Genomic DNA, 18,638 nt, shown 5'->3' with positions numbered 1-18,638 from the left:
TTCAGTGAGCTACGAGACAAATACAAGTGACCTACTATATGTAATTATAAGTGGAGTTCCCAGAGGAGAGGAGAGAGAAGGAACACAAAAAGTACGTGAATAAGTAATTGCCGATAATTTTACAAATTTGATTAAAACTATAAACCCACAGATCCAAGAAACTGAAACATAGAAACATGAAAAAATTACATCAAGGTGCATCATAATCAAATTTCTCAAAAGTAGTGATTAAGAGAAACCGTTAAAAACAGCCAGAAAAAAAAGACACATTACAGATGGAGAAATGAAGATAATGATGACAGATTTCTCAGCAGAAACAGTGAGAGAAGAGAGTGAAGTAACATCTTCAAAGTATTGAAAGAAAAAACTTTCAACTGAGAATTTGAGAATTTTATACCTCACAAAAATAACTGTTAAAAACAAAGGTGAAATAAAGATATTTTCAGACCTACAAATGCTGAAAGAATTCATCAACAGCAAACCCACAGTATAAGAAATGTTAAAGGGTATCCTTTAGGCAGAAGGAAAATGATACCAAGTAGAAATGTGGATGTACGCAAGGAAATGAGCACTGAAAATTTACATGGGCAAATATTCAAGATTTTTCTTATTATTTAAATCTACTTAAGAGATATGGACTATTCAAACAAAAATAAAATATATTGTGGAATTTATAACTTAGGTATAAAGTAAAATAAAAGACAATCATAGCACAAAGGCCAGGAGGAGAAATGGGACTGTACTAGTGTAGGGTTCTTATACAATACTATATGTGGCATGACACAACTACTTGAAGATAGACTGTGGTAAGTTAAAGTTGTAGACTGTGAACCCTAAATTAACCACTAAAATAACAAAACAAAGAGTTACAGCTAATACATCAAGAAAGATAAAAGAGAATCATTAAAAAACTCAATCCAAAAGAAGGCAGAAAAAGAGGAAAAGGGGGACAAAGAACAATTGGGATAAATATAAAACACAAAGCAAGATAACAGACTTAAGTCTAATCCTATGAATAATCACAATAAATGTAAATGGACTGATAAGAACCTGCTGTATAAAAAAATAAATAAAATTCAAAAATTCAAAAAAAAGTAAATGGACTGAACATCCTAATCAAAAGACAGATACTATCAAAAGGGATAAAAAAGCAAGACCAACTACATACTTCCTACAATAAATGTACTTTATATATAATGAGATCGTTTAAAAGTAAAAGGATGGAAAATGCCCTGCTAACGCTAGTCAAAAGAAAACTGCAGTGGCTATTTTAACATTAATATTAAATTACATTTTTATTAATTTTATTATTTCTAAAATTATCTTTGATGTATTTTGTTAATTATTTTTAAATTAATATTTTAATATTAGACAAAATATATTTCAGATCAAATAAATATTACCAGGTATAAAAAGGGCATGTCATAGAAATAAAAGGGTAAATTCATCAGGCGGACAAAATTCTTAATGTTTCTGCTCCTTATAAAAGAGCAAAAACTACAAGGATATAGAAGAGGTAGAACTGTAAGGAGACAAAGAAAATTCCACAGTTGTGCTGCAGACTTCAATACCCTTCTCTCAACAATGGACTGAACAATCAGACAGAAAATCAGCAGGGATATAGTAGACTCGGACAGCACGGTCAACCAACTTGATCTAATAGGTATTTACAAAACATTCCACCCACATTAACAGAATGAACATTCTTTTCAAGTGCACATGGAACAGTTACCAAGATAGACCATTTTCTGGGCAAGAAAACGAGTCCGAATGAATTTAAAAGGATTCAAGCCATGCAGAGTATATCCTTTGACCACAGTGAAATTACATTAGAAATCAGTAACAGTTAGATAACTGGAAAATCACCAATTACTTGGAAACTAAGTAACAAACTTCTAAATAGCCCATGGGTCAAAGAAGACATACTAGAAAAGATTCTGAACTAAATGAAAGTGAAATACAACATACCAGAATTTACTGAATGCCAGAAAGCAGTACCTGGGATTAAATTTATATCACTGAATGCCTATATCAGGTGATGGAAGAAATTTTCACCTATTGAGGTTCGGAGAAGTCATCCTGGCTTACACATGATCTGGCTTGAACTTTATGCTAACTAGCACAGCCTCTCTTATGGCCTGTCAAATAGGCATTGTACATCTGCTTAAACAGTGCAGAAAAGAATGCATTTAGAAATCAAAATGGGGCAACTGTGGTTCAGGCATCCAGGATGAAGTTGGGTGGCCAGTGTGGATGTGGTTTCAGACACATTCCTACATCACTGAGAATATGAATTTCCTGAACTGGATAAAGCTCCAGGACACCACCAGCCATTTTCAAAACCATATCTGCTAGCAGCTGCCAGCTGCAACCTTATGGTCTCAAGGTCCCCCCCAACCCCCGCTTGTAACTATGCAACCATCTCAGACCCCAACTAATCCATGCTTAACAAGCACCCTTACTTCTTGCCACATCCAATTATAATTCCCTATAGACAACTCATGCAACTAACTGTAACCTTGAGTTTTTTGCCTTCATATACCTCCCCCATTTTGCAGTCTGACAGAACACAACTTAAGTGCTTCTTGAATCTGTGTCTCCTGGGCTACAGTCCTCAGTTTGGGTCAAACAAAACTCTTTTCTATCTTATTTTAGATTGTTAATTAATTATTTCCATTGACATCAGGAAAGAAGAAAGATGGTCCCAACTCCAAAAGGGACATGGAGAAACAGGGCATTTATTTTAAAATAACTCACAGGGATGTAATGTGCAGCACAGGAAATATAGTCAATAATATTGTGATAACGCTGTATGGTGTGTAATGTTAAAATATCAAATCACTATGTAGTACACCTAAAACTAATATAATATTGCAAGTTAACTATACTTCAATTTTTAAAAAAGGTGAAACAGGACCCTGTCAGAGGAACTGCAGGGATTCCACGAGCTGTTGCTGAGAGAGAAAAGCGAGAGGCAGAAAAATAAAATTCTAATTCTGTAAAATAAGAATGACAAAGTCATTTTGTGTCTCTGTATATCTATCTATCTATCTATCTATCTAGATAGATAGATAGATATGGGTCTGTATAAGATTTTATTATAAATCTGGAGGAAAATATGGATGTACACTCTATAGGCTGCTAACATGAGCTTCCAATGGCACTGGGCCTGAGGGTAAGGGGCTGAGATATGGATGTGGTGAGGGAGTGTCTGCAATAAAAAAACATGTATGATATAATCCCAGTCATGTAAATGTGAGTGCACGCACATACGTGTGTGCATAAAGAAATAGAGTATGGTCACTAAAATGTTAATGATGTGGCATTTCAGGTGACTTTTACTTTGTTATTTATATTTTTATCTATTGTTTGAAGTCTTTAGAATTATATATTATTTGTATAATGAAAAAGCCATTTTAAGTATAGCAAACATATATTTTAAAAATTAAGGGGCAAAAGAAAAATGGAGAAAAACAACTCAGTATTTTACAAAGGGTTGATCTTTATTATATAAAGAGCTTTTCCATACCTATACAAAAAAATATACATCCTCCAGAGACATGTGCAAAATGACAGGAACAGACAACTCACAGAAGAATAACTTTTATATAGTCAACCTCACTTAATGTTTAAAGGAACAGATATTTAAAGATCAAGCCATGAACTAGTAATCAAAATGAAGACTCCCTGTACTGGCAAGGATGTAGGGAACCAAACATTTTACAAATTGATTGGGAACGTAAAACTTTTTTTTCTCTGGAGGACAATTTGGCAACGCAAAGCCTTAAAAATACACATATACTTTGACTCAGAAGGTCCATCTCCAGGAATTTATGCTATGGAAATCAACAGAAAAACATACCAAAAATATTTGTACAAGTAAGTTTATGGCACATATAAAATAATTAAAACTGAAAACGATCTAAATGACCCTCAATAGGGACAGCCACTAAGTAGAGTACAATGCAGCTGTTAAAATGATGATGTACACTTTGAGTCAAAGGTGGGGGCCAAATGCACACATGATGTTTATCTCCTTTTTCAAAAAATTCAATTGAAATAACAGAAAAATAAATAAGTAAAACTACAGCATCCCAGAAAACCTGGGAGGAGTGCTACCCGCAAGCCCGAGACGTGAGAAATTTCTGGAAGAGAATAAAGCTCAGCAAGAGATAATCAGAGAGGACACAGGTTCGAGCCCTGGTCTGGGAAGACCCCACATGCCGCAGAGCAACTAAGCTTGTGAGCTGCAACTACTGAGCCCGTGTTCCACAGCTACTGAAGCCTATGCACCTAGAGCCCGTGCTCTGCAACAAGAGAAGCCACCGCAATGAGAAGCCTGCACACCACAATGAAGAGTGGCCCCCGCTCGCCACAACTAGAGAAAGCCCGCGCAGCAACAAAGACCCAACGCAGCCAAAAAAAAAAGAGAGATAATCTGGGGAAGCCACCTATCCAGTACAAATCTGAAAATGAAGAATGGGGTGGGAAGAGGTGTCTGTCCCTCCTGCCCTCAGCACCAGAGTGCGTGACTCTCTGGATGTGAAGACCCCCCCCACTAACTCAACACTTCACACGTGTAGTGTCCTGATCCCCCACTAAGTGCCCAAAACATAGTATGTGCTACTAGAGAATGGACTTGAGGACACGGGGAGAGGGAAGGGTAAGCTGGGACAAAGTGAGAGAGTGACATGGACGTCTATACACTACCATAAAAATTTTTTTTAAAAACCACAAAAAAACCCATAGTATGTGCTAAATGAACATTGGCTGAATTAATAAACAGAAAAAACTCCACAGCCTATCAGAATGGGGTCTCCTTTTACAAACAAAAAGTGCACAGACAAACACACATCTAGGCAAAACTGCAGTCCCGACACAGAACAGGCATTTAACAAGAGCTAACTTACAGGATGCTTGGCTGACAGTCTTCCGGTCACGGTTCCAGTCTGGTTCCACGTGGAGGAAACGGAGCCCTTTATCAGTTGGAAAGAATCAGCTTATGCTCTGACAGTGCCGTGCGAAGTCACAAACACGCTGGCCCCTTCAACACACAACGCTCACTGCTCCGTCCAGAGAACCAGGAGCCACGGGCCCTACACTCCCAACCCAACGTCCGTGGGGTTACAAATTCCTGCATGTGATCAGGGTGAAGGAGATTCTCCCCCAGGCTATGCAGAAGCTGCAGTAGGACACGTGGGCTGACGTGCCATGGGGGTCGCAGCGTGGACTCAAGGTGGGGCTGTGCACCCCAGACCGGGGCTGTCACTTGCTGTGTGGCCGCAGACAAGTCACAGAACACCTCTGACTGCAGACTCCTCGTGCATGAACTAAAACAACATGTCCCTCAAATGACTATGGAAAAGAGATGCAATAACAGATGTGAAAGCACGTGGTCAGCAGTAGAGCTTCCACATGAATATGAGATTTTAAGGTATAATGTCAACTTATGCTATAGACCTAAATGATAACAAAATCATGGTTCATAGTTTCAAGAATATTAGATTATTTAAAGAAATTCTACATGTATCTGAACCCATGTGTAAGCCATATTCCCAATCATGATATCTTTTTTCTTAGCTTTAGTTACCTTTTTCATGCAAGCTAGTAATCCATCTACAAAGGTTGACTTGATCTTGTGAACCTAGATTACAAGACAAAAGTAATCACTTTCTGTGTTTAAGTGTTTAAATTAGGAACAAGTGTCAAAGCAGCGTCTCACAGAGTGCTGGGCATGTGTCACTGATGTCACCTCAGGTGACTCCAGGAGGCCCTGAAATGGCCTTATGTGGTGCCCAGAATTAAGTAACAATGACCAACAGAGAAAGACGTCACCCTACCCCTTTTAAAATAAACTTTGTCCTGGAATAATTCTTTTTAGAGAAAAGTTGCAAAGGTATAGGGAGAGTTCCCGAGTCCCAGCACCCAGGGTCCCCCGTGGGGCCTCTTTCAGTTCAGGTGCTGCCATTTACCCACCACCACCACCCCCAACCCCACGCACACACAGCTGCCCAGCCCTAACAAGGACAGCAGTAAATAACGATGGTCCGAGCGGCAGCAAGTCATACCTGTGAACAGATGGCAGGTATGTGAACGGGGAAAAGAGGAGGAGCTAGAAGCGTAGCTAGAGAGAGGGGCATGACCATAAGTCAGTAAGTGTCAATGCGAGATGATAAAACACCACCAGGCCGGGAGAGGGAGGAGGCTTGTGTGACAGGCTTCTGAACTCGGCACTGATGGAAGCCCAAGTCACACTGTGGCCACATGAGGATGACACACCAAATACTTCCTTCAGAATTTTTGTTTGTCCTCTTCCATTTACGACTCCTCTGATTCACAGCAGGGCTGTTTGTAGACCTGAGGAATATCATGCCTGGGTACAAGAAGCAGTGCTAATATGAGGTCCACGTGAACAAACTGCATTCCCTTTAGGACACTGTCAGGGCTACTTCAGCGATGATGGATTTTGTGAACAGAGACGGTGCCATATGGGCCCCCTTCATTACCAACTTACTCACCAAAAAAAAAAAAATCTAACTTACCTGCCTATATTCCAAAATTATTTTGGGTAATGGATGAAGGTCTTGCAGAGCGTTTAACTAAAAAATAAGAATAAATATCACCAATATAATTCCTTCATTTAATTTTAACATTCCAAACACTTATTTTCAGCTGGAAAAGTCCTAATAATAAATGGTCTATCTTGAGCATATTTTCCAAAATGAAGACTCATAATAAACTCAGTTTATCAAGTGTCTTAATTTTAATCCCTTACAGAATCATTATTGTACACTTGGGAGCTAAAGGCACTTCACATGAGCTCGGAAATAAGATTCCTCTTGAGATTTAAATTCCTGAAATCTAAATCCAGGGCATGTAAAACACCATGTAGGACAGTAAACTAGGAAAATGCCTACAAATGTGTAACTCAATAGTTTAGGAACCCCAACATCTGAATCACAGTTTTCGAGCACAAAGTCAGGAAGGTAACACTGGAATATGACTATGGGTTTTAAATTTAATTTTAAAAAGTCAAAATACAACGTACATAAAGCACAAGATCATGTAAACACGGTTTGTTAAATTATCACAAAATGAACACACCTGGGTACTGCCACCCAGAGGGAACATCCCAGGTTCCCAGGCAGGCCTCTGGCCCTCCCCCAGAGGTAACCAGCCCCCTGGCCTCCACCAGCAAGACCACTTATTCCAGTTTTTTGTTTGTTTGTTTTTTGTTTTGCGGTACGCGGGCCTCTCACTGTTGTGGCCTCTCCCGTTGCGGAGCACAGGCTCCGGACGCACAGGCTCAGCGGCCATGGCTCACGGGCCCAGCCGCTCCGTGGCACGTGGGATCCTCCCAGACCAGGGCACGAACCTGTGTCCCCTGCATTGGCAGGCGGACTCTCAACTACTGCGCCACCAGGGAAGCCCTTCTTCCAGTTTTTGAGCTTTGTATCAATGGAATAGGATAGGTACTCTTTGTGTGTGGCTTCTTTCGTTCAACATTCTGGTTTTAAGGTTGGTCCTTGTTGTATGATTTACTTGCACTGCTGTATGGAATTATTTGAATGCAGGACAGTTATTTACCCATTCCACCCCTGATGGACATGTGCACTGTTTCCACTGCAGGGCTATTACAAAGAGTGCTGCTGTGAACATTCTGGTGCACAGATTTTGGTTAACACACGTCCACGGTTCTGTTGAACATGTACGGAAAGAGGAGAGAGGCGCTGGGTCACCTGTAGCAGAGCTGATACCAGCCAGTTCTCCAAGGTAAACACAATGGATTTTGTCCCCATCAGCAGCACATGAAAGTTCTCCTTGTTCCACATCTTCGCCAACACATGTTCTCCTAGGTCTTAATTTTAGCCATTCTGGCAAATGTGAAGTGACATTTCAATGTAGTTTCCCTGACTAATAAAGTCAGACATGATTCAAATGTTTATTGACCAATTGTATATCTCCTTTCATTAAACCCTGTTCATGTTTTTGTCATTTAAAACGTTGGTTTGTATGTCTTTTTCTTCTTGATGTGTAGGAATTCATTTTTCTGGACAGGGCTTTCTTTAGTTGGCTATATTTAGTGGAAATATCTTCTACCCCTCTGTGGCTTGGTCTTTTATTTGTTTAATAGTGTCTTTTTTATTTATTTATTTTTAAAAATTTTATTTACTTTTGGCTGCATTGGGTCTTTGTTGCTGCACAAGGGCTTTCTCTAGTTGGGGCGAGCGGGGGCTACTCTTCGTTGCAGGTGTGCGGGCTTCTCATTGCGGTGGCTTTTCTTGTTGTGGAGCACGGGCTCTAGGCACTCAGGCTTCAGCAGTTGTGGTGCACAGGCTCAGTAGTTGTGGCTCGTGGGCTGTAGCGTGCAGGCTCAGTAGTTGTGGTGCACAGGTTTAGTTGCTCTGCGGAATGTGGGATCTTCCCGGACCAGGGATCGAACCCGTGTTCCCTGCATTGGCAGGCAGATTCATAACCACTGCGCTACCAGGGAAGTCCAATAGTGTCTTTTCATAAATGGAAATTCTTAATTTTACTATTGCCCAATTGATCAATCTCTTCCTTTATGGCTGATGCATCTTGTGTCCTGTTTAAGGATGTTTAACTACCTCAAGGCCTTGAAGATATTCTCTTATGGTATCTTCTACAATCTTTGTTTTACTTTTTATATTTAGATATACAATTCATTTGAAATTTATTTTTGTATATGGTGTGAAACAGGGGTCAAGATGTACTGGCCCCTTATGTAATGAGCCCTCCCTCTCAGAGAACATGCACTTTATACACACATGTGCAGGTCTGTTTGTAGATTCCCTATCCTGGACCATTTGTCTATTTGCTTATCCTTGAATTGACACTACTTCGTACTGATTAATTAATTCCTCATAATTTCTATTGCTTCATGATTAGTCTTGATATCCAACAGACTAAGTCCTTCAATAGTGCTTTTTCCCAAGACTATCTTGGCTTTTCTTAGTTGTTTGCATTTCCCTACAAATTTGGGATCATTCTGAATCTAAAAATCAACTTGGGGGAGAACTGATGACATAACTTTAATGTACTAGCATGAGCCACGGAACTGCATCACTCTCTATTTAATAGACTGAGGTCACGGAGTCTTGGCCAGCCATAGAACATAAACAGGAGGGCCAACACTGGTGTCCTCGGAGCAGGGCTCTACCCAGGGGGAGGACTCCTGCCTCGGTGTAATCCAGAACTGCAGTTTCTCAGAAAAGCTATCCCTAGCGGGATGAAAGTGCATGAAAATACTTAGCCAAGAAAACTGCTTAAGATCAACTAACTCTCTTTATCCTGATACCTTACTCACAAAATAACTTTCTAACCACAGTCTCCCTGTATATCTCGAATCGAGCTGTCTGAGAACACTTGAAAAGGATGAAGTGTTTGATCTCATAACGCTTTGGATAAAGCCCTGCCGCGCTGGTTCATGATCAGAGGCGGAGTGCCGTGGCCGTTGCCGCTCTACAAGCCTTATCAAACGCTCCCTCTGTTGGCTCCTGACCCCACATTCTTCTCAGCTCCCTTCTCTCTCTGTGGTCGTTCCATAGCCTCTGCTCGGCACCTCTTCTCTCTCTGACCCCTAAATGTCAGTTTCTCAGAGCTCAGTTCTGTGGTTATCAGTGCTGGCTGCTTCTAGAATCAGCGGGGGAGCTTCAAAAACATGTCTGGGGCTTCCCTGGTGGCGCAGTGGTTAAGAATCCGCCTGCCAATGCAGGGAACACAGGTTCGAGCCCTGGTCCCGGAAGATCCCACATGCCACGGAGCAACTAAGCCCGTGTGCCACAACTACTGAGCCTGTGCTCTAGAGCCCACGAGCCACAACTGCTGAAGCCCTCGCGCACCATAACTGCTGAAGGCCACACGCCTAGAGCCCGTGCTCTGCAACGAGAAGCCACCAAGATGACAAGCCCACGCACCACAACGAAGAGTAGCCCCCATTCACCGCAACTAGAGAAAGCCCACGTGCAGCAACAAAGACCCAACTCAGCAATAAATAAATAAATAGATAGATAGATAGATAGATAAATAAGACATTATTAAGCAAGACTAATCCATTAAAAAAAAAAAATGTCCGGACTGGGCCACGCAGCCCACAGACTCTGATTTTGTGGATCAGTTGTGGGCCTGGGCATGAGTGTTTTTCCGAAGCTCCTGCCAGGGTAGAGGACGACCATCCCAGGGCCAACTACTTCCAGGTGTGCATCTCTAACACAGGACTTCTCCTCACAGACCCAACTGCTCTGTATCGATGTTTTGTGCACACATCTGTCTTCACATGTCCAAGGCTGAACACTTGACCCCCCAGCCCCCGTAAACTGTTCCTCTCTTGGTTTTCTCTGGGCAGCGGCCATGGCTATCTGCTCAGGTGCACAACTAAGGAAACCAGGAGTCACTCTGCATTCACACTCATGTGAACTCACACTCAGAGAAGCTCCTTCCTGTTCTCAAAATGCTCTGAGCATGTGTTTGCTCTGCTCCATCCTCACTGCCATCGCCTGGACACTGAGCCAGCAGTGCCCACGCTGCAGCAACAGCCTATTAATGGGACTCCTCCATTCTCCAACCAGTGACGAGAGTGGTCTTTTTAAAACATAGCTAACGCCTGTCAGAATGGCCACAATCCAGGACACCGACACCACCACGTGCTGGCGAGGGTGTGGAGCAACAGGAACCCTCGTCGCTGCCGGTGGGAACCAGAATGGTGCAGCCACACTGGAGGACAGTTTGGTGGTTTCTTACAAAACTAAATATACTTTTACCATACAATCCAGAAATCAGGCTATTTATTTACTCAAATAAGATGGAAACTTATGTCCACGTGAAAACCTGAACACAAATGTTTTACAGCAGTTTCATTCATAGCTGCTAAAACTTGGAAGCACCCAAGATGTCCTTCAATAGGTAAATAGATAAATAAAACTGTGGTTCATCCAGACAATGGAATATGATTCTGTGCTAGAAAGAAATGAGCTGTGAAAAGACGTGGAAGAAACTTAAGTGCATATTGCTAGCTGAATCAAATCTGAAAAGGCTACATAATGTATAATTCCTATATGACATTCTGGAAAAGACAAAACTATGGAAACAGTAAAAACAGTGGTTGCCAGGGGTTGAGGGGAGAGATGAGTAGGGAGAACAGAGGCTTTTTAGGGCAGTGAAACCACTCTGTTCGATACTCTAATGGTGGATACGTGTCATTACACATTTGTCCAAACCCATAGCCTGTATAACACCAAGAAGGAACCCTAATGCAAACTACAGACTTTGGGCAATGATGATGCGTCAGCGTGGGTTCATCAGCTGTAACAAATGTAGCCCCTGGTGGGGCATGTTGATGGTGGAGGAGGCTGTGTGTGTTTGGGCTGGGGAGGGGGTATATGAGACTTCTCCATACCATCTGCTCAATTTTGCGGTGAACCTGAAACTACTCTAAAAAACAAAGTCTAATAAAAGCATATCTAAGCTCATAGTTGCGCCCTTACTTGAATTGTTCCAGGCTGTCCATCTCACCAGAAGACCACATCCCTTCCCACGGGGAGGGGAACAGGGAGGGTGAAGGGAAGTGGGAAGGAGTCCTAATTTTGCACTGAGAGCCATGTGCACATGTTGCCTAGCGCAGGTTCATCTTTTTAAATGTACAGAATAGTGTGACTTGTTCAGCTAAGTAAGAGATTAAAGTTAATATAATATGATTCATGTTGATCGTGTCTTTGTGAAGAAAAATTCAGGGCATCGTCTGAATTCTGTGCACAGTGAAGCACCTCGACACCAGAGGAGAATCACATTTCCTCTCTTCTGTTGTTGGTTGTCTGGGAGAGCTAAGGAGTAGCAAAGGGAAGGGCAACACTGCCAGCTGGTGCCCAGATGGAGAATAAATCAGGCCAAGACCCCCAGCTCAGGTGCAGTCCGAGTGGAAACGTGTGCTTTCCCAGGTTCTGTCACCCCTGGGACTTGAGGGCACACTGCCATGTGGCGTTGAAACCCACTCCAGAGTCTCTCCAGCAAGGTGGGTCCTGCCCCTTGCCCTCGCTGTGCTCTGTGAGCACACAGCCGACAGTTCAGCCCCAGCAAGTGCTAGTTCTAGGTCATTTGGTTCTGGGGATGTAGTGAACAAGTCAGATGAAGTCTTTGATCTGTGCAACCTACATCCTACTGGAACAAGCAAACAAGTGACTAGGTAACTTTATTTTTTAAAATTTTATTGGAGTATAGTTGACTTACAATGTTGCATTAGTTTCAGGTGTACAGCAAAGTAATTCGGTTATACATATACATGTATTCCTTCTTTTTTAGATTCTTTTCTCATATAGGTTATCACAGGATACTGAGTAGAGTTCCCTGTGCTCTACAGTAGGTCCTTGTTGGTTTTCTATCTTATATATAGTAGTGTGTGTATGTTCATCCCAAGCTCCTGATTTATCCCTCCCCCCCCACGTTTCCCCTTTGGTAATCATAAGTTTGTTTTCAATATCTGTAAGTCTGTTTCTGTTTTGCAAATTAAGTTCATTTAAATCATTTTTTAAAAATTAGATTCCACACATGAGTGATATCATGTGATATATACCTTTCTCCGTCTGACTCACTTCACTTATTATGATAGTCTCTAGGTCCATCCATGTTGCTGCAAATGGCATTATTTCATTTTTTATGGGTGAGTAGTATTCCATTGTATATATGTACCACAGCTTCTTTATCCATTTCTCTGTTGATGGACTTTTAGGTTGCTTCCATGTCCTGCCTATTGTGAACAGTGCTGCTATGAGCACTGGGATGCATGCACCTTTTCTAACCATGGTTTTCTCTGGATAGATGCCCAGTAGTGGGACTGCTGGATCATATGGTAGTTCTCTTTTTAGTTTTTAAAGGACCCTCCATACTGTTCTCCACAGTGGCTGTACCAACTTACCTTCCCACCAGCAGTGTAGGAGGGGTCCCTTTTCTCCACGCTCTCTCCAGCATTTTGGCAAGTTGTGTGCAGAAAACAAATCGAGGTGAAGGAATAGGTTGTGGTTGGGGGTCTTACTGTCACCTGTGACCAGAGGAGGACTTTCTGGAAGCAATACTTAAGCTGACAATCAGAAGACAGCTGAGCACACTCCGTGGGAAGAGTTTCCAGAATGAGGAAGGAGCCTGTGAGAAGTGTCCTCAGTGGGGTGCTGGGAGTGGGGAGTCAGGGAGGTCAAAGAAGGGCCAAGTCCAGACCCAGGGCCTGGGGGAGGCACACTCAAGAGCTTGGATGTTATTCTAAGTGGCATGGAAAGCCACTGGGGGACTTCCCTGGTGGCACAGTGGCTGGGAATCTGCCTGCCAATGCAGGGGACATGGGTTCGAGCCCTGGTCCAGGAAGATCTCACATGCCGCGGAGCAACAAAGCCCGTGCGCCACAACTACTGAGCCTGCACTCTAGAGCCCGCGAGCCACAACTACTGAGCCCGTGTGCCACAACTACTGAAGCCCGTGAGCCTCGAGCCCACGCTCCACAACAAGAGAAGCCACCGCAATGAGAAGCCCACGCACTGCAACCAAGATTCGCCCCCGCTCGCCCCAACTACAGAAAGCCCATACACAGCAACGAAGACCCAGCACAGCCAAACAAAAAAAAGAAAGCCATTGAAGTTGAAGGCAGGGGATCAACATGACTTTTCTAACACTTTTAAAAGATCATTCTGCCTGGATGTGACGAGTCACCAGCAGGGGTAAGCTCACTGCTGGCTCCCAAGGACCAGGAGGGGGACACTGACCAGGGTGGGGAAGGCTTGGGGAAGAGGGAAGATGCGAGCCCCTCTTGGGAGCAGCGCTCCCCAGGGGTGGGCGTTCACTCGGTGACTGATGCCTGGGCCCCGAGGGCCAGGTGTGGGGACAGTTGGCAACCGTGGTGCCCCGCCAGGGCTGAGACGAGCAGGAAGTGCGGGGCTGGAAGGGCGATGTGCACAGAGGAGTCTGGAGGGAAGCGTTCCTCGGCTGCAAAATCCAACGCTGAACAAGGCACAGAAAGGATAAGCTGGAGCCTCCACAGCCGGCCCTCAGCAGAGCAACACGTGTCCTCTCGCCCACTGGCCAAGCTCCTCGCTGCGGGCTTCCAGCGGTATCATTATACTCACGGGGTTCTGAATATCTATTCACACCCTGCCATTTGATTAAAGCAGCATCTCGCTACACCCTGTCTTTTAAAAAATGCATTCCTCTCAAGGGAAGGGCAGCTAAATTTTTCTAAAACAAACTTGGGGAAAGGAGAAGACTGATGACTTTTCCCATTTCCAGTCTCTTATGAGGGCATGAAACAAAGAAGTCATGACTACATTGCCAAGAATTTGGTTTCCAGAACAAAGTTCCATCAAATTATCCTCTGCAGGAAATCAAGGCAATTTCTTGCCTCTGGAAAACTGTACCATAAGCCTCTTTGTCCTTCCTTCATAACTGAAGGGCAACCTTGGGGTGGGGGCACCTCTCCTGCCGCAGAAAGGAAGTGATGGAACGGAACTGCTCCGTGGTGGTTGCTGCCGGCTTGTGCCACCACAAGGAGCACGGGGCTCTGCAAGGGACTCGCACGTGGTGGGAGGTGCTATTGTCTCGGAGAGTGAGGGGACACTCGTCGACCCTTACCACGGCTTCTGATGTGGACGGGTGTCTCCGGAGCCCAGTTTTGGGAAGAGTCTCCTGTGGACGCAGCAGGTGCAGCTGCAGCTTGCCAAACAGGATCTGCAACAAAAGCCATTTCACGTGATGAGCGGGTCCCAGATTTGAGAGGACCTGAATGAACATCACTATAACAGAGTTAAAGCAACCAGCCAGAGGGGACACACCTGACTAGCTGTGACAAAATGCTTAGATTCTGATTCAGTACTTTTCTTAGATGTAAAGGCTTTGAAGTAATGAATCTCAATGTGAAAGACATGAACAAGTTACATACTTTTCAGATGATCACATAAAATAATGTTTATAAAATCAGAATAAATCTCCCTGTAACCCCTGAACAGGAAGTATATTTAATAAAAGAACTGAAATTTAGCTTTACCTCTCGAAGCTGATTACTGCTTGTTATAAGAAACTGTTCTCCTGCAACAAAATGGGCTTCTTGCTCCAGTTCCTTGAGACGAGACTATGAATGTGACAGACACAGTGTTATTAATAGTTTTCACAACTTAAGATTATTTTTCTCAACATGAGATCTAGCAAGAATAAAAAATAATCTAAAATTTACCAAAACGGACATTACAAAATACATATTTTGACTCATGATGCAATACTCAGGCTCAGAATCGCTCTCTTAAGTGCAGTGGACCCAAGGAAACAAACTTAAAGAAGTAAAAATAGTAAATAACACACCAAAATGAAGGAGGGAAAGAAGAAGGAATTCTCCAGCAACATTATGACACGTAAACGGATCCAGCATCAAACCATAAACCTCAAAACTTCCAAAGTATCCCAAGGCAGAAGAGCTAGGACCAAACTGCATGGTGACCCCAGTGATCATGATGCAGGACATTCCCTCCCAACAGAGGAGCAGCTGCAGCGGAAACAAGCAACAACGCTCTGAACAACCACACAAACTGGGGCACAGCCCAGGGCGAGGGGTGGGCGGCATGCAAGGCCCAGGTGGGAAAAGACAAGGCACCTTACGAAACAGCTGATAAATACGGTGCTGAGCAGAGCAGTAGACATGCTGAATTTATGAACCCCTCACCCCCTCACCATTTTGGTCAGAAGAAAAGTAGAACATGACCAGGACTTTAAAAAAATTATTATAGGGACTTCCCTGGTGGCGCAGTGGTTAAGAATCCACCTGCCAATGCAGGGGACATGGCTTTGAGCCCTGGTCTGGGAAGATCCCACATGCCGCGGAGCAACTAAGCCCATGAGCCACAACTACTGAGCCCACAAACCACAACTACTGAAGTCCACGCACCTAGAACCCGTGCTCCAAAACAAGAGAAGCCACAGCAATGAGAAGCCCCTGCACCACAACAAAGAGTAGCCCCTGCTCACTGCAACTAGAGAAAGCTCGCATGCAGCAACGAAGACCCAATGCAGCCAAAAATAAATAGATAGATTTACATATTAAAAAAAATATTATAAAAGAAAAGAGAGAGCAGAGTGTAAATCAACCAACTCTGAGGAAATGTCATCTGCACTCTACCAGACAAGAACTGCCTTTCGGCTGAAACACTGAAAGACGCTTACAAATAGGAGCAGGACAAGTATGATACAAAAAGCTAGCACTAGGCAAAAAGAAGAACCCACAGACAATGCCCTCAGTTAAGGTATGCCAGAATTCTATAGTCAAGGGGACAAATGATGAAAAGAAAAACAAGGAACAAAGCATGAAAAAACAGATAATGGGGACTTCCCTGGTGGTCTAGTGGCTAAGACTCCACACTCCCAATGCAGGGTGCACGGGTTTGATCCCTGGTCAGGGAACTAGATCCCACATGCCGCAACTAAGAATTCGGGTGCTGCAACTAAGGAGCCCACCTGCCGCAACTAAGACCTGGCACAACCAAATAAATAAATAAAATATTTTTTTAAATGTGTTAAGTGGCTTTTTCTTATTGACAGGAGTTATCTACAGAGTCTGCATATGAGTCTTTTATCACACGCATTGAAAGTACAATCAAAATCCCAGCTGGTTTTTAAAAAGTAGATCAGAGAATTTTATATGGAAATGCGAAGAACCTGGATTGATAAATACCATGTGGAAGAACAAAGATGGAAGACTGTAGGATATCAAGACATACTATAAGCCTACAGTAACTAAGCCAGGGGAGTAGTAGCACAGGGACACACACACAAAACAAAAAAACAGAAAAGAGTCCAGAAAAAACCCCACACGTACACAGTGACCTGATTTATGACAAAGACACTACTGTAATTCTTAGTGCAGGAAACAGTGGCACTTTTAATAAATTGTGCTTAACTGAATGGAAATCCATCTGGGAAAAATCTTAACTGTACTTTATACCATGCAGAAAAATTAATTTGAAGTGGAGGATAGGCTTAAAATAATACAGCTTATACAAGAAAACACAGGAGAATATCTTTACTAGAGGTCAGACAAAAAGTACTTAGCACACAAAAATTCTCAAACATTTAAGAAATGGTTCATTGGACTTCATGAAAATGAAGAAATTCCGTTCATCAAAGGACATAGCTATTGAGAGAGTAAAAAGACAAGCTGTAGACAAAGACAGGGCCAGACAGTAAATACTTCAGACTCTATGGGTCACATATGGTCTCTGTCACATATTCTTCTCTACTTTTGTTTGTTTTTTAAAAATTGTAACAACCACTCTTAATTTCAGGCCATATGAAAACAGGCCACAGGATGGATTTGGCCTATAGACCACTGTTTGTCAAACCCTGGACTGGGAGAAAGTACTTTCAATATATCTTACAAAGGACCCACATACAGAATATATAAACAATTCCTATAAGTAAATAAGAAAAAGCTGACATAAACTTTTAAATAGGCAAATTCTTTGAAAAATTGGATCACAAAAAGAATATATCCAAAATACCATCAAGCACATGATAAGGTGCTCACTATTATTACTTATCAGGGAAATGCAAATTAACTCCACAATGAAATGCGACTACAGACCCACCAGGATAGCTAAAGTGAAAAAGACTGACGGTACTGCGCTGGTGAGGATGTAGCAAGTGGGACTAGAAAATGTTATAACCAATTTGAAGGGCTATTTGGAAGTACCTACTATCGCTAAATGTACGCATACGCTGTAACCCAGCAATTCCACTTCTGGAGAGAAAACCAAGAGACAAGAGCTCTCTTATCCACCACAGGTTATAGTTACACCACATGAATAGTCGCAGCCACTGCGATCACAGTGCCCAACAGTGGGAGAGGGTGTAAGGAAATTATGGCACCTTCTTACAACAGGTGCTACAAGCAATTTTTATTGGCATGCACTTCTGCTACATTCAACCAAATTGGTGAATCCCACAGATAGAATGTGAGCAAAAGGAGCCAGAAGCAAAGAGCCCAGCTGTGTGGTTTACATGAAGCTCAGAATCACCAAGGACAGGGTCAGATGAATGGCTATCTGGGGGTACAGACTGGGAGAGGACAGGAAGGAGACTTCCGGGTGCTGGAAATATTCTATACCTTGATCTGGATGGAGGTTACATGGATGTGTACATATATAAAAATACGTCAAGCTGTACACTTAAGATTTGTACCAAGCAGATTCAGAGAAGATGGCAGAGTAGGAGGCACCTGTGAGGTGAGACTCCATCTCCCACCTGGACAGCAACTGCAGGGGAAGAACCCGCTGATGTAACCGTCTGGGAACCCTGGAGTCTGCTGATGGCTTCCAGGGGAAGCCTCGGATGGTAAACCGCAGTTCATTTTGGTCAGTTTCAGCTCTTGGTACCATAGAAGCTACCCACCCCACCTCCCCCAGACAGGAGGCCCGAGGCCAGGAGGCCATGCACCTGTTTCTGGAGCAGCCTGCCCACAGCCTGCAGGAACCGGTGGGGCAAAAAAGACCCTGTACAGATATTGGGGGCCTCTGCTCTTCTGGTCACAGAGGTGCAGATGAACGGGCCCGCAGCCATTGCTGTTGCACCTCCCCCATTGTTGCAAGACCCTCCCCCTCCAG

General features: G+C 43.1%; 1 protein-coding gene across 1 annotated transcript in view; it reads right to left on the bottom strand.

The window, feature by feature from the left end:
- Window positions 1-18,638, bottom strand: part of POLN (DNA polymerase nu) — a 167,231-nt gene that overhangs the window by 88,468 nt on the left and 60,125 nt on the right. Inside the window, exons 12-16 of the mRNA XM_029235434.1 lie at window positions 15,038-15,121; window positions 14,626-14,721; window positions 6,543-6,599; window positions 5,591-5,644; window positions 4,911-4,976 (exon numbers count right to left, since the gene is read on the bottom strand). Of these exons, the coding sequence (XP_029091267.1) occupies window positions 4,911-4,976; window positions 5,591-5,644; window positions 6,543-6,599; window positions 14,626-14,721; window positions 15,038-15,121 (357 nt within the window). The remainder of the gene's footprint in view (window positions 1-4,910; window positions 4,977-5,590; window positions 5,645-6,542; window positions 6,600-14,625; window positions 14,722-15,037; window positions 15,122-18,638) is intronic.

Source organism: Monodon monoceros, unplaced genomic scaffold (assembly GCF_005190385.1).
Source record: "Monodon monoceros isolate NGI ecotype Baffin Bay Population unplaced genomic scaffold, NGI_Narwhal_1 Super_Scaffold_20, whole genome shotgun sequence".
Lineage (NCBI taxonomy): Eukaryota > Metazoa > Chordata > Mammalia > Artiodactyla > Monodontidae > Monodon > Monodon monoceros.
This window is presented reverse-complemented; position numbering and strand designations above follow the sequence as displayed.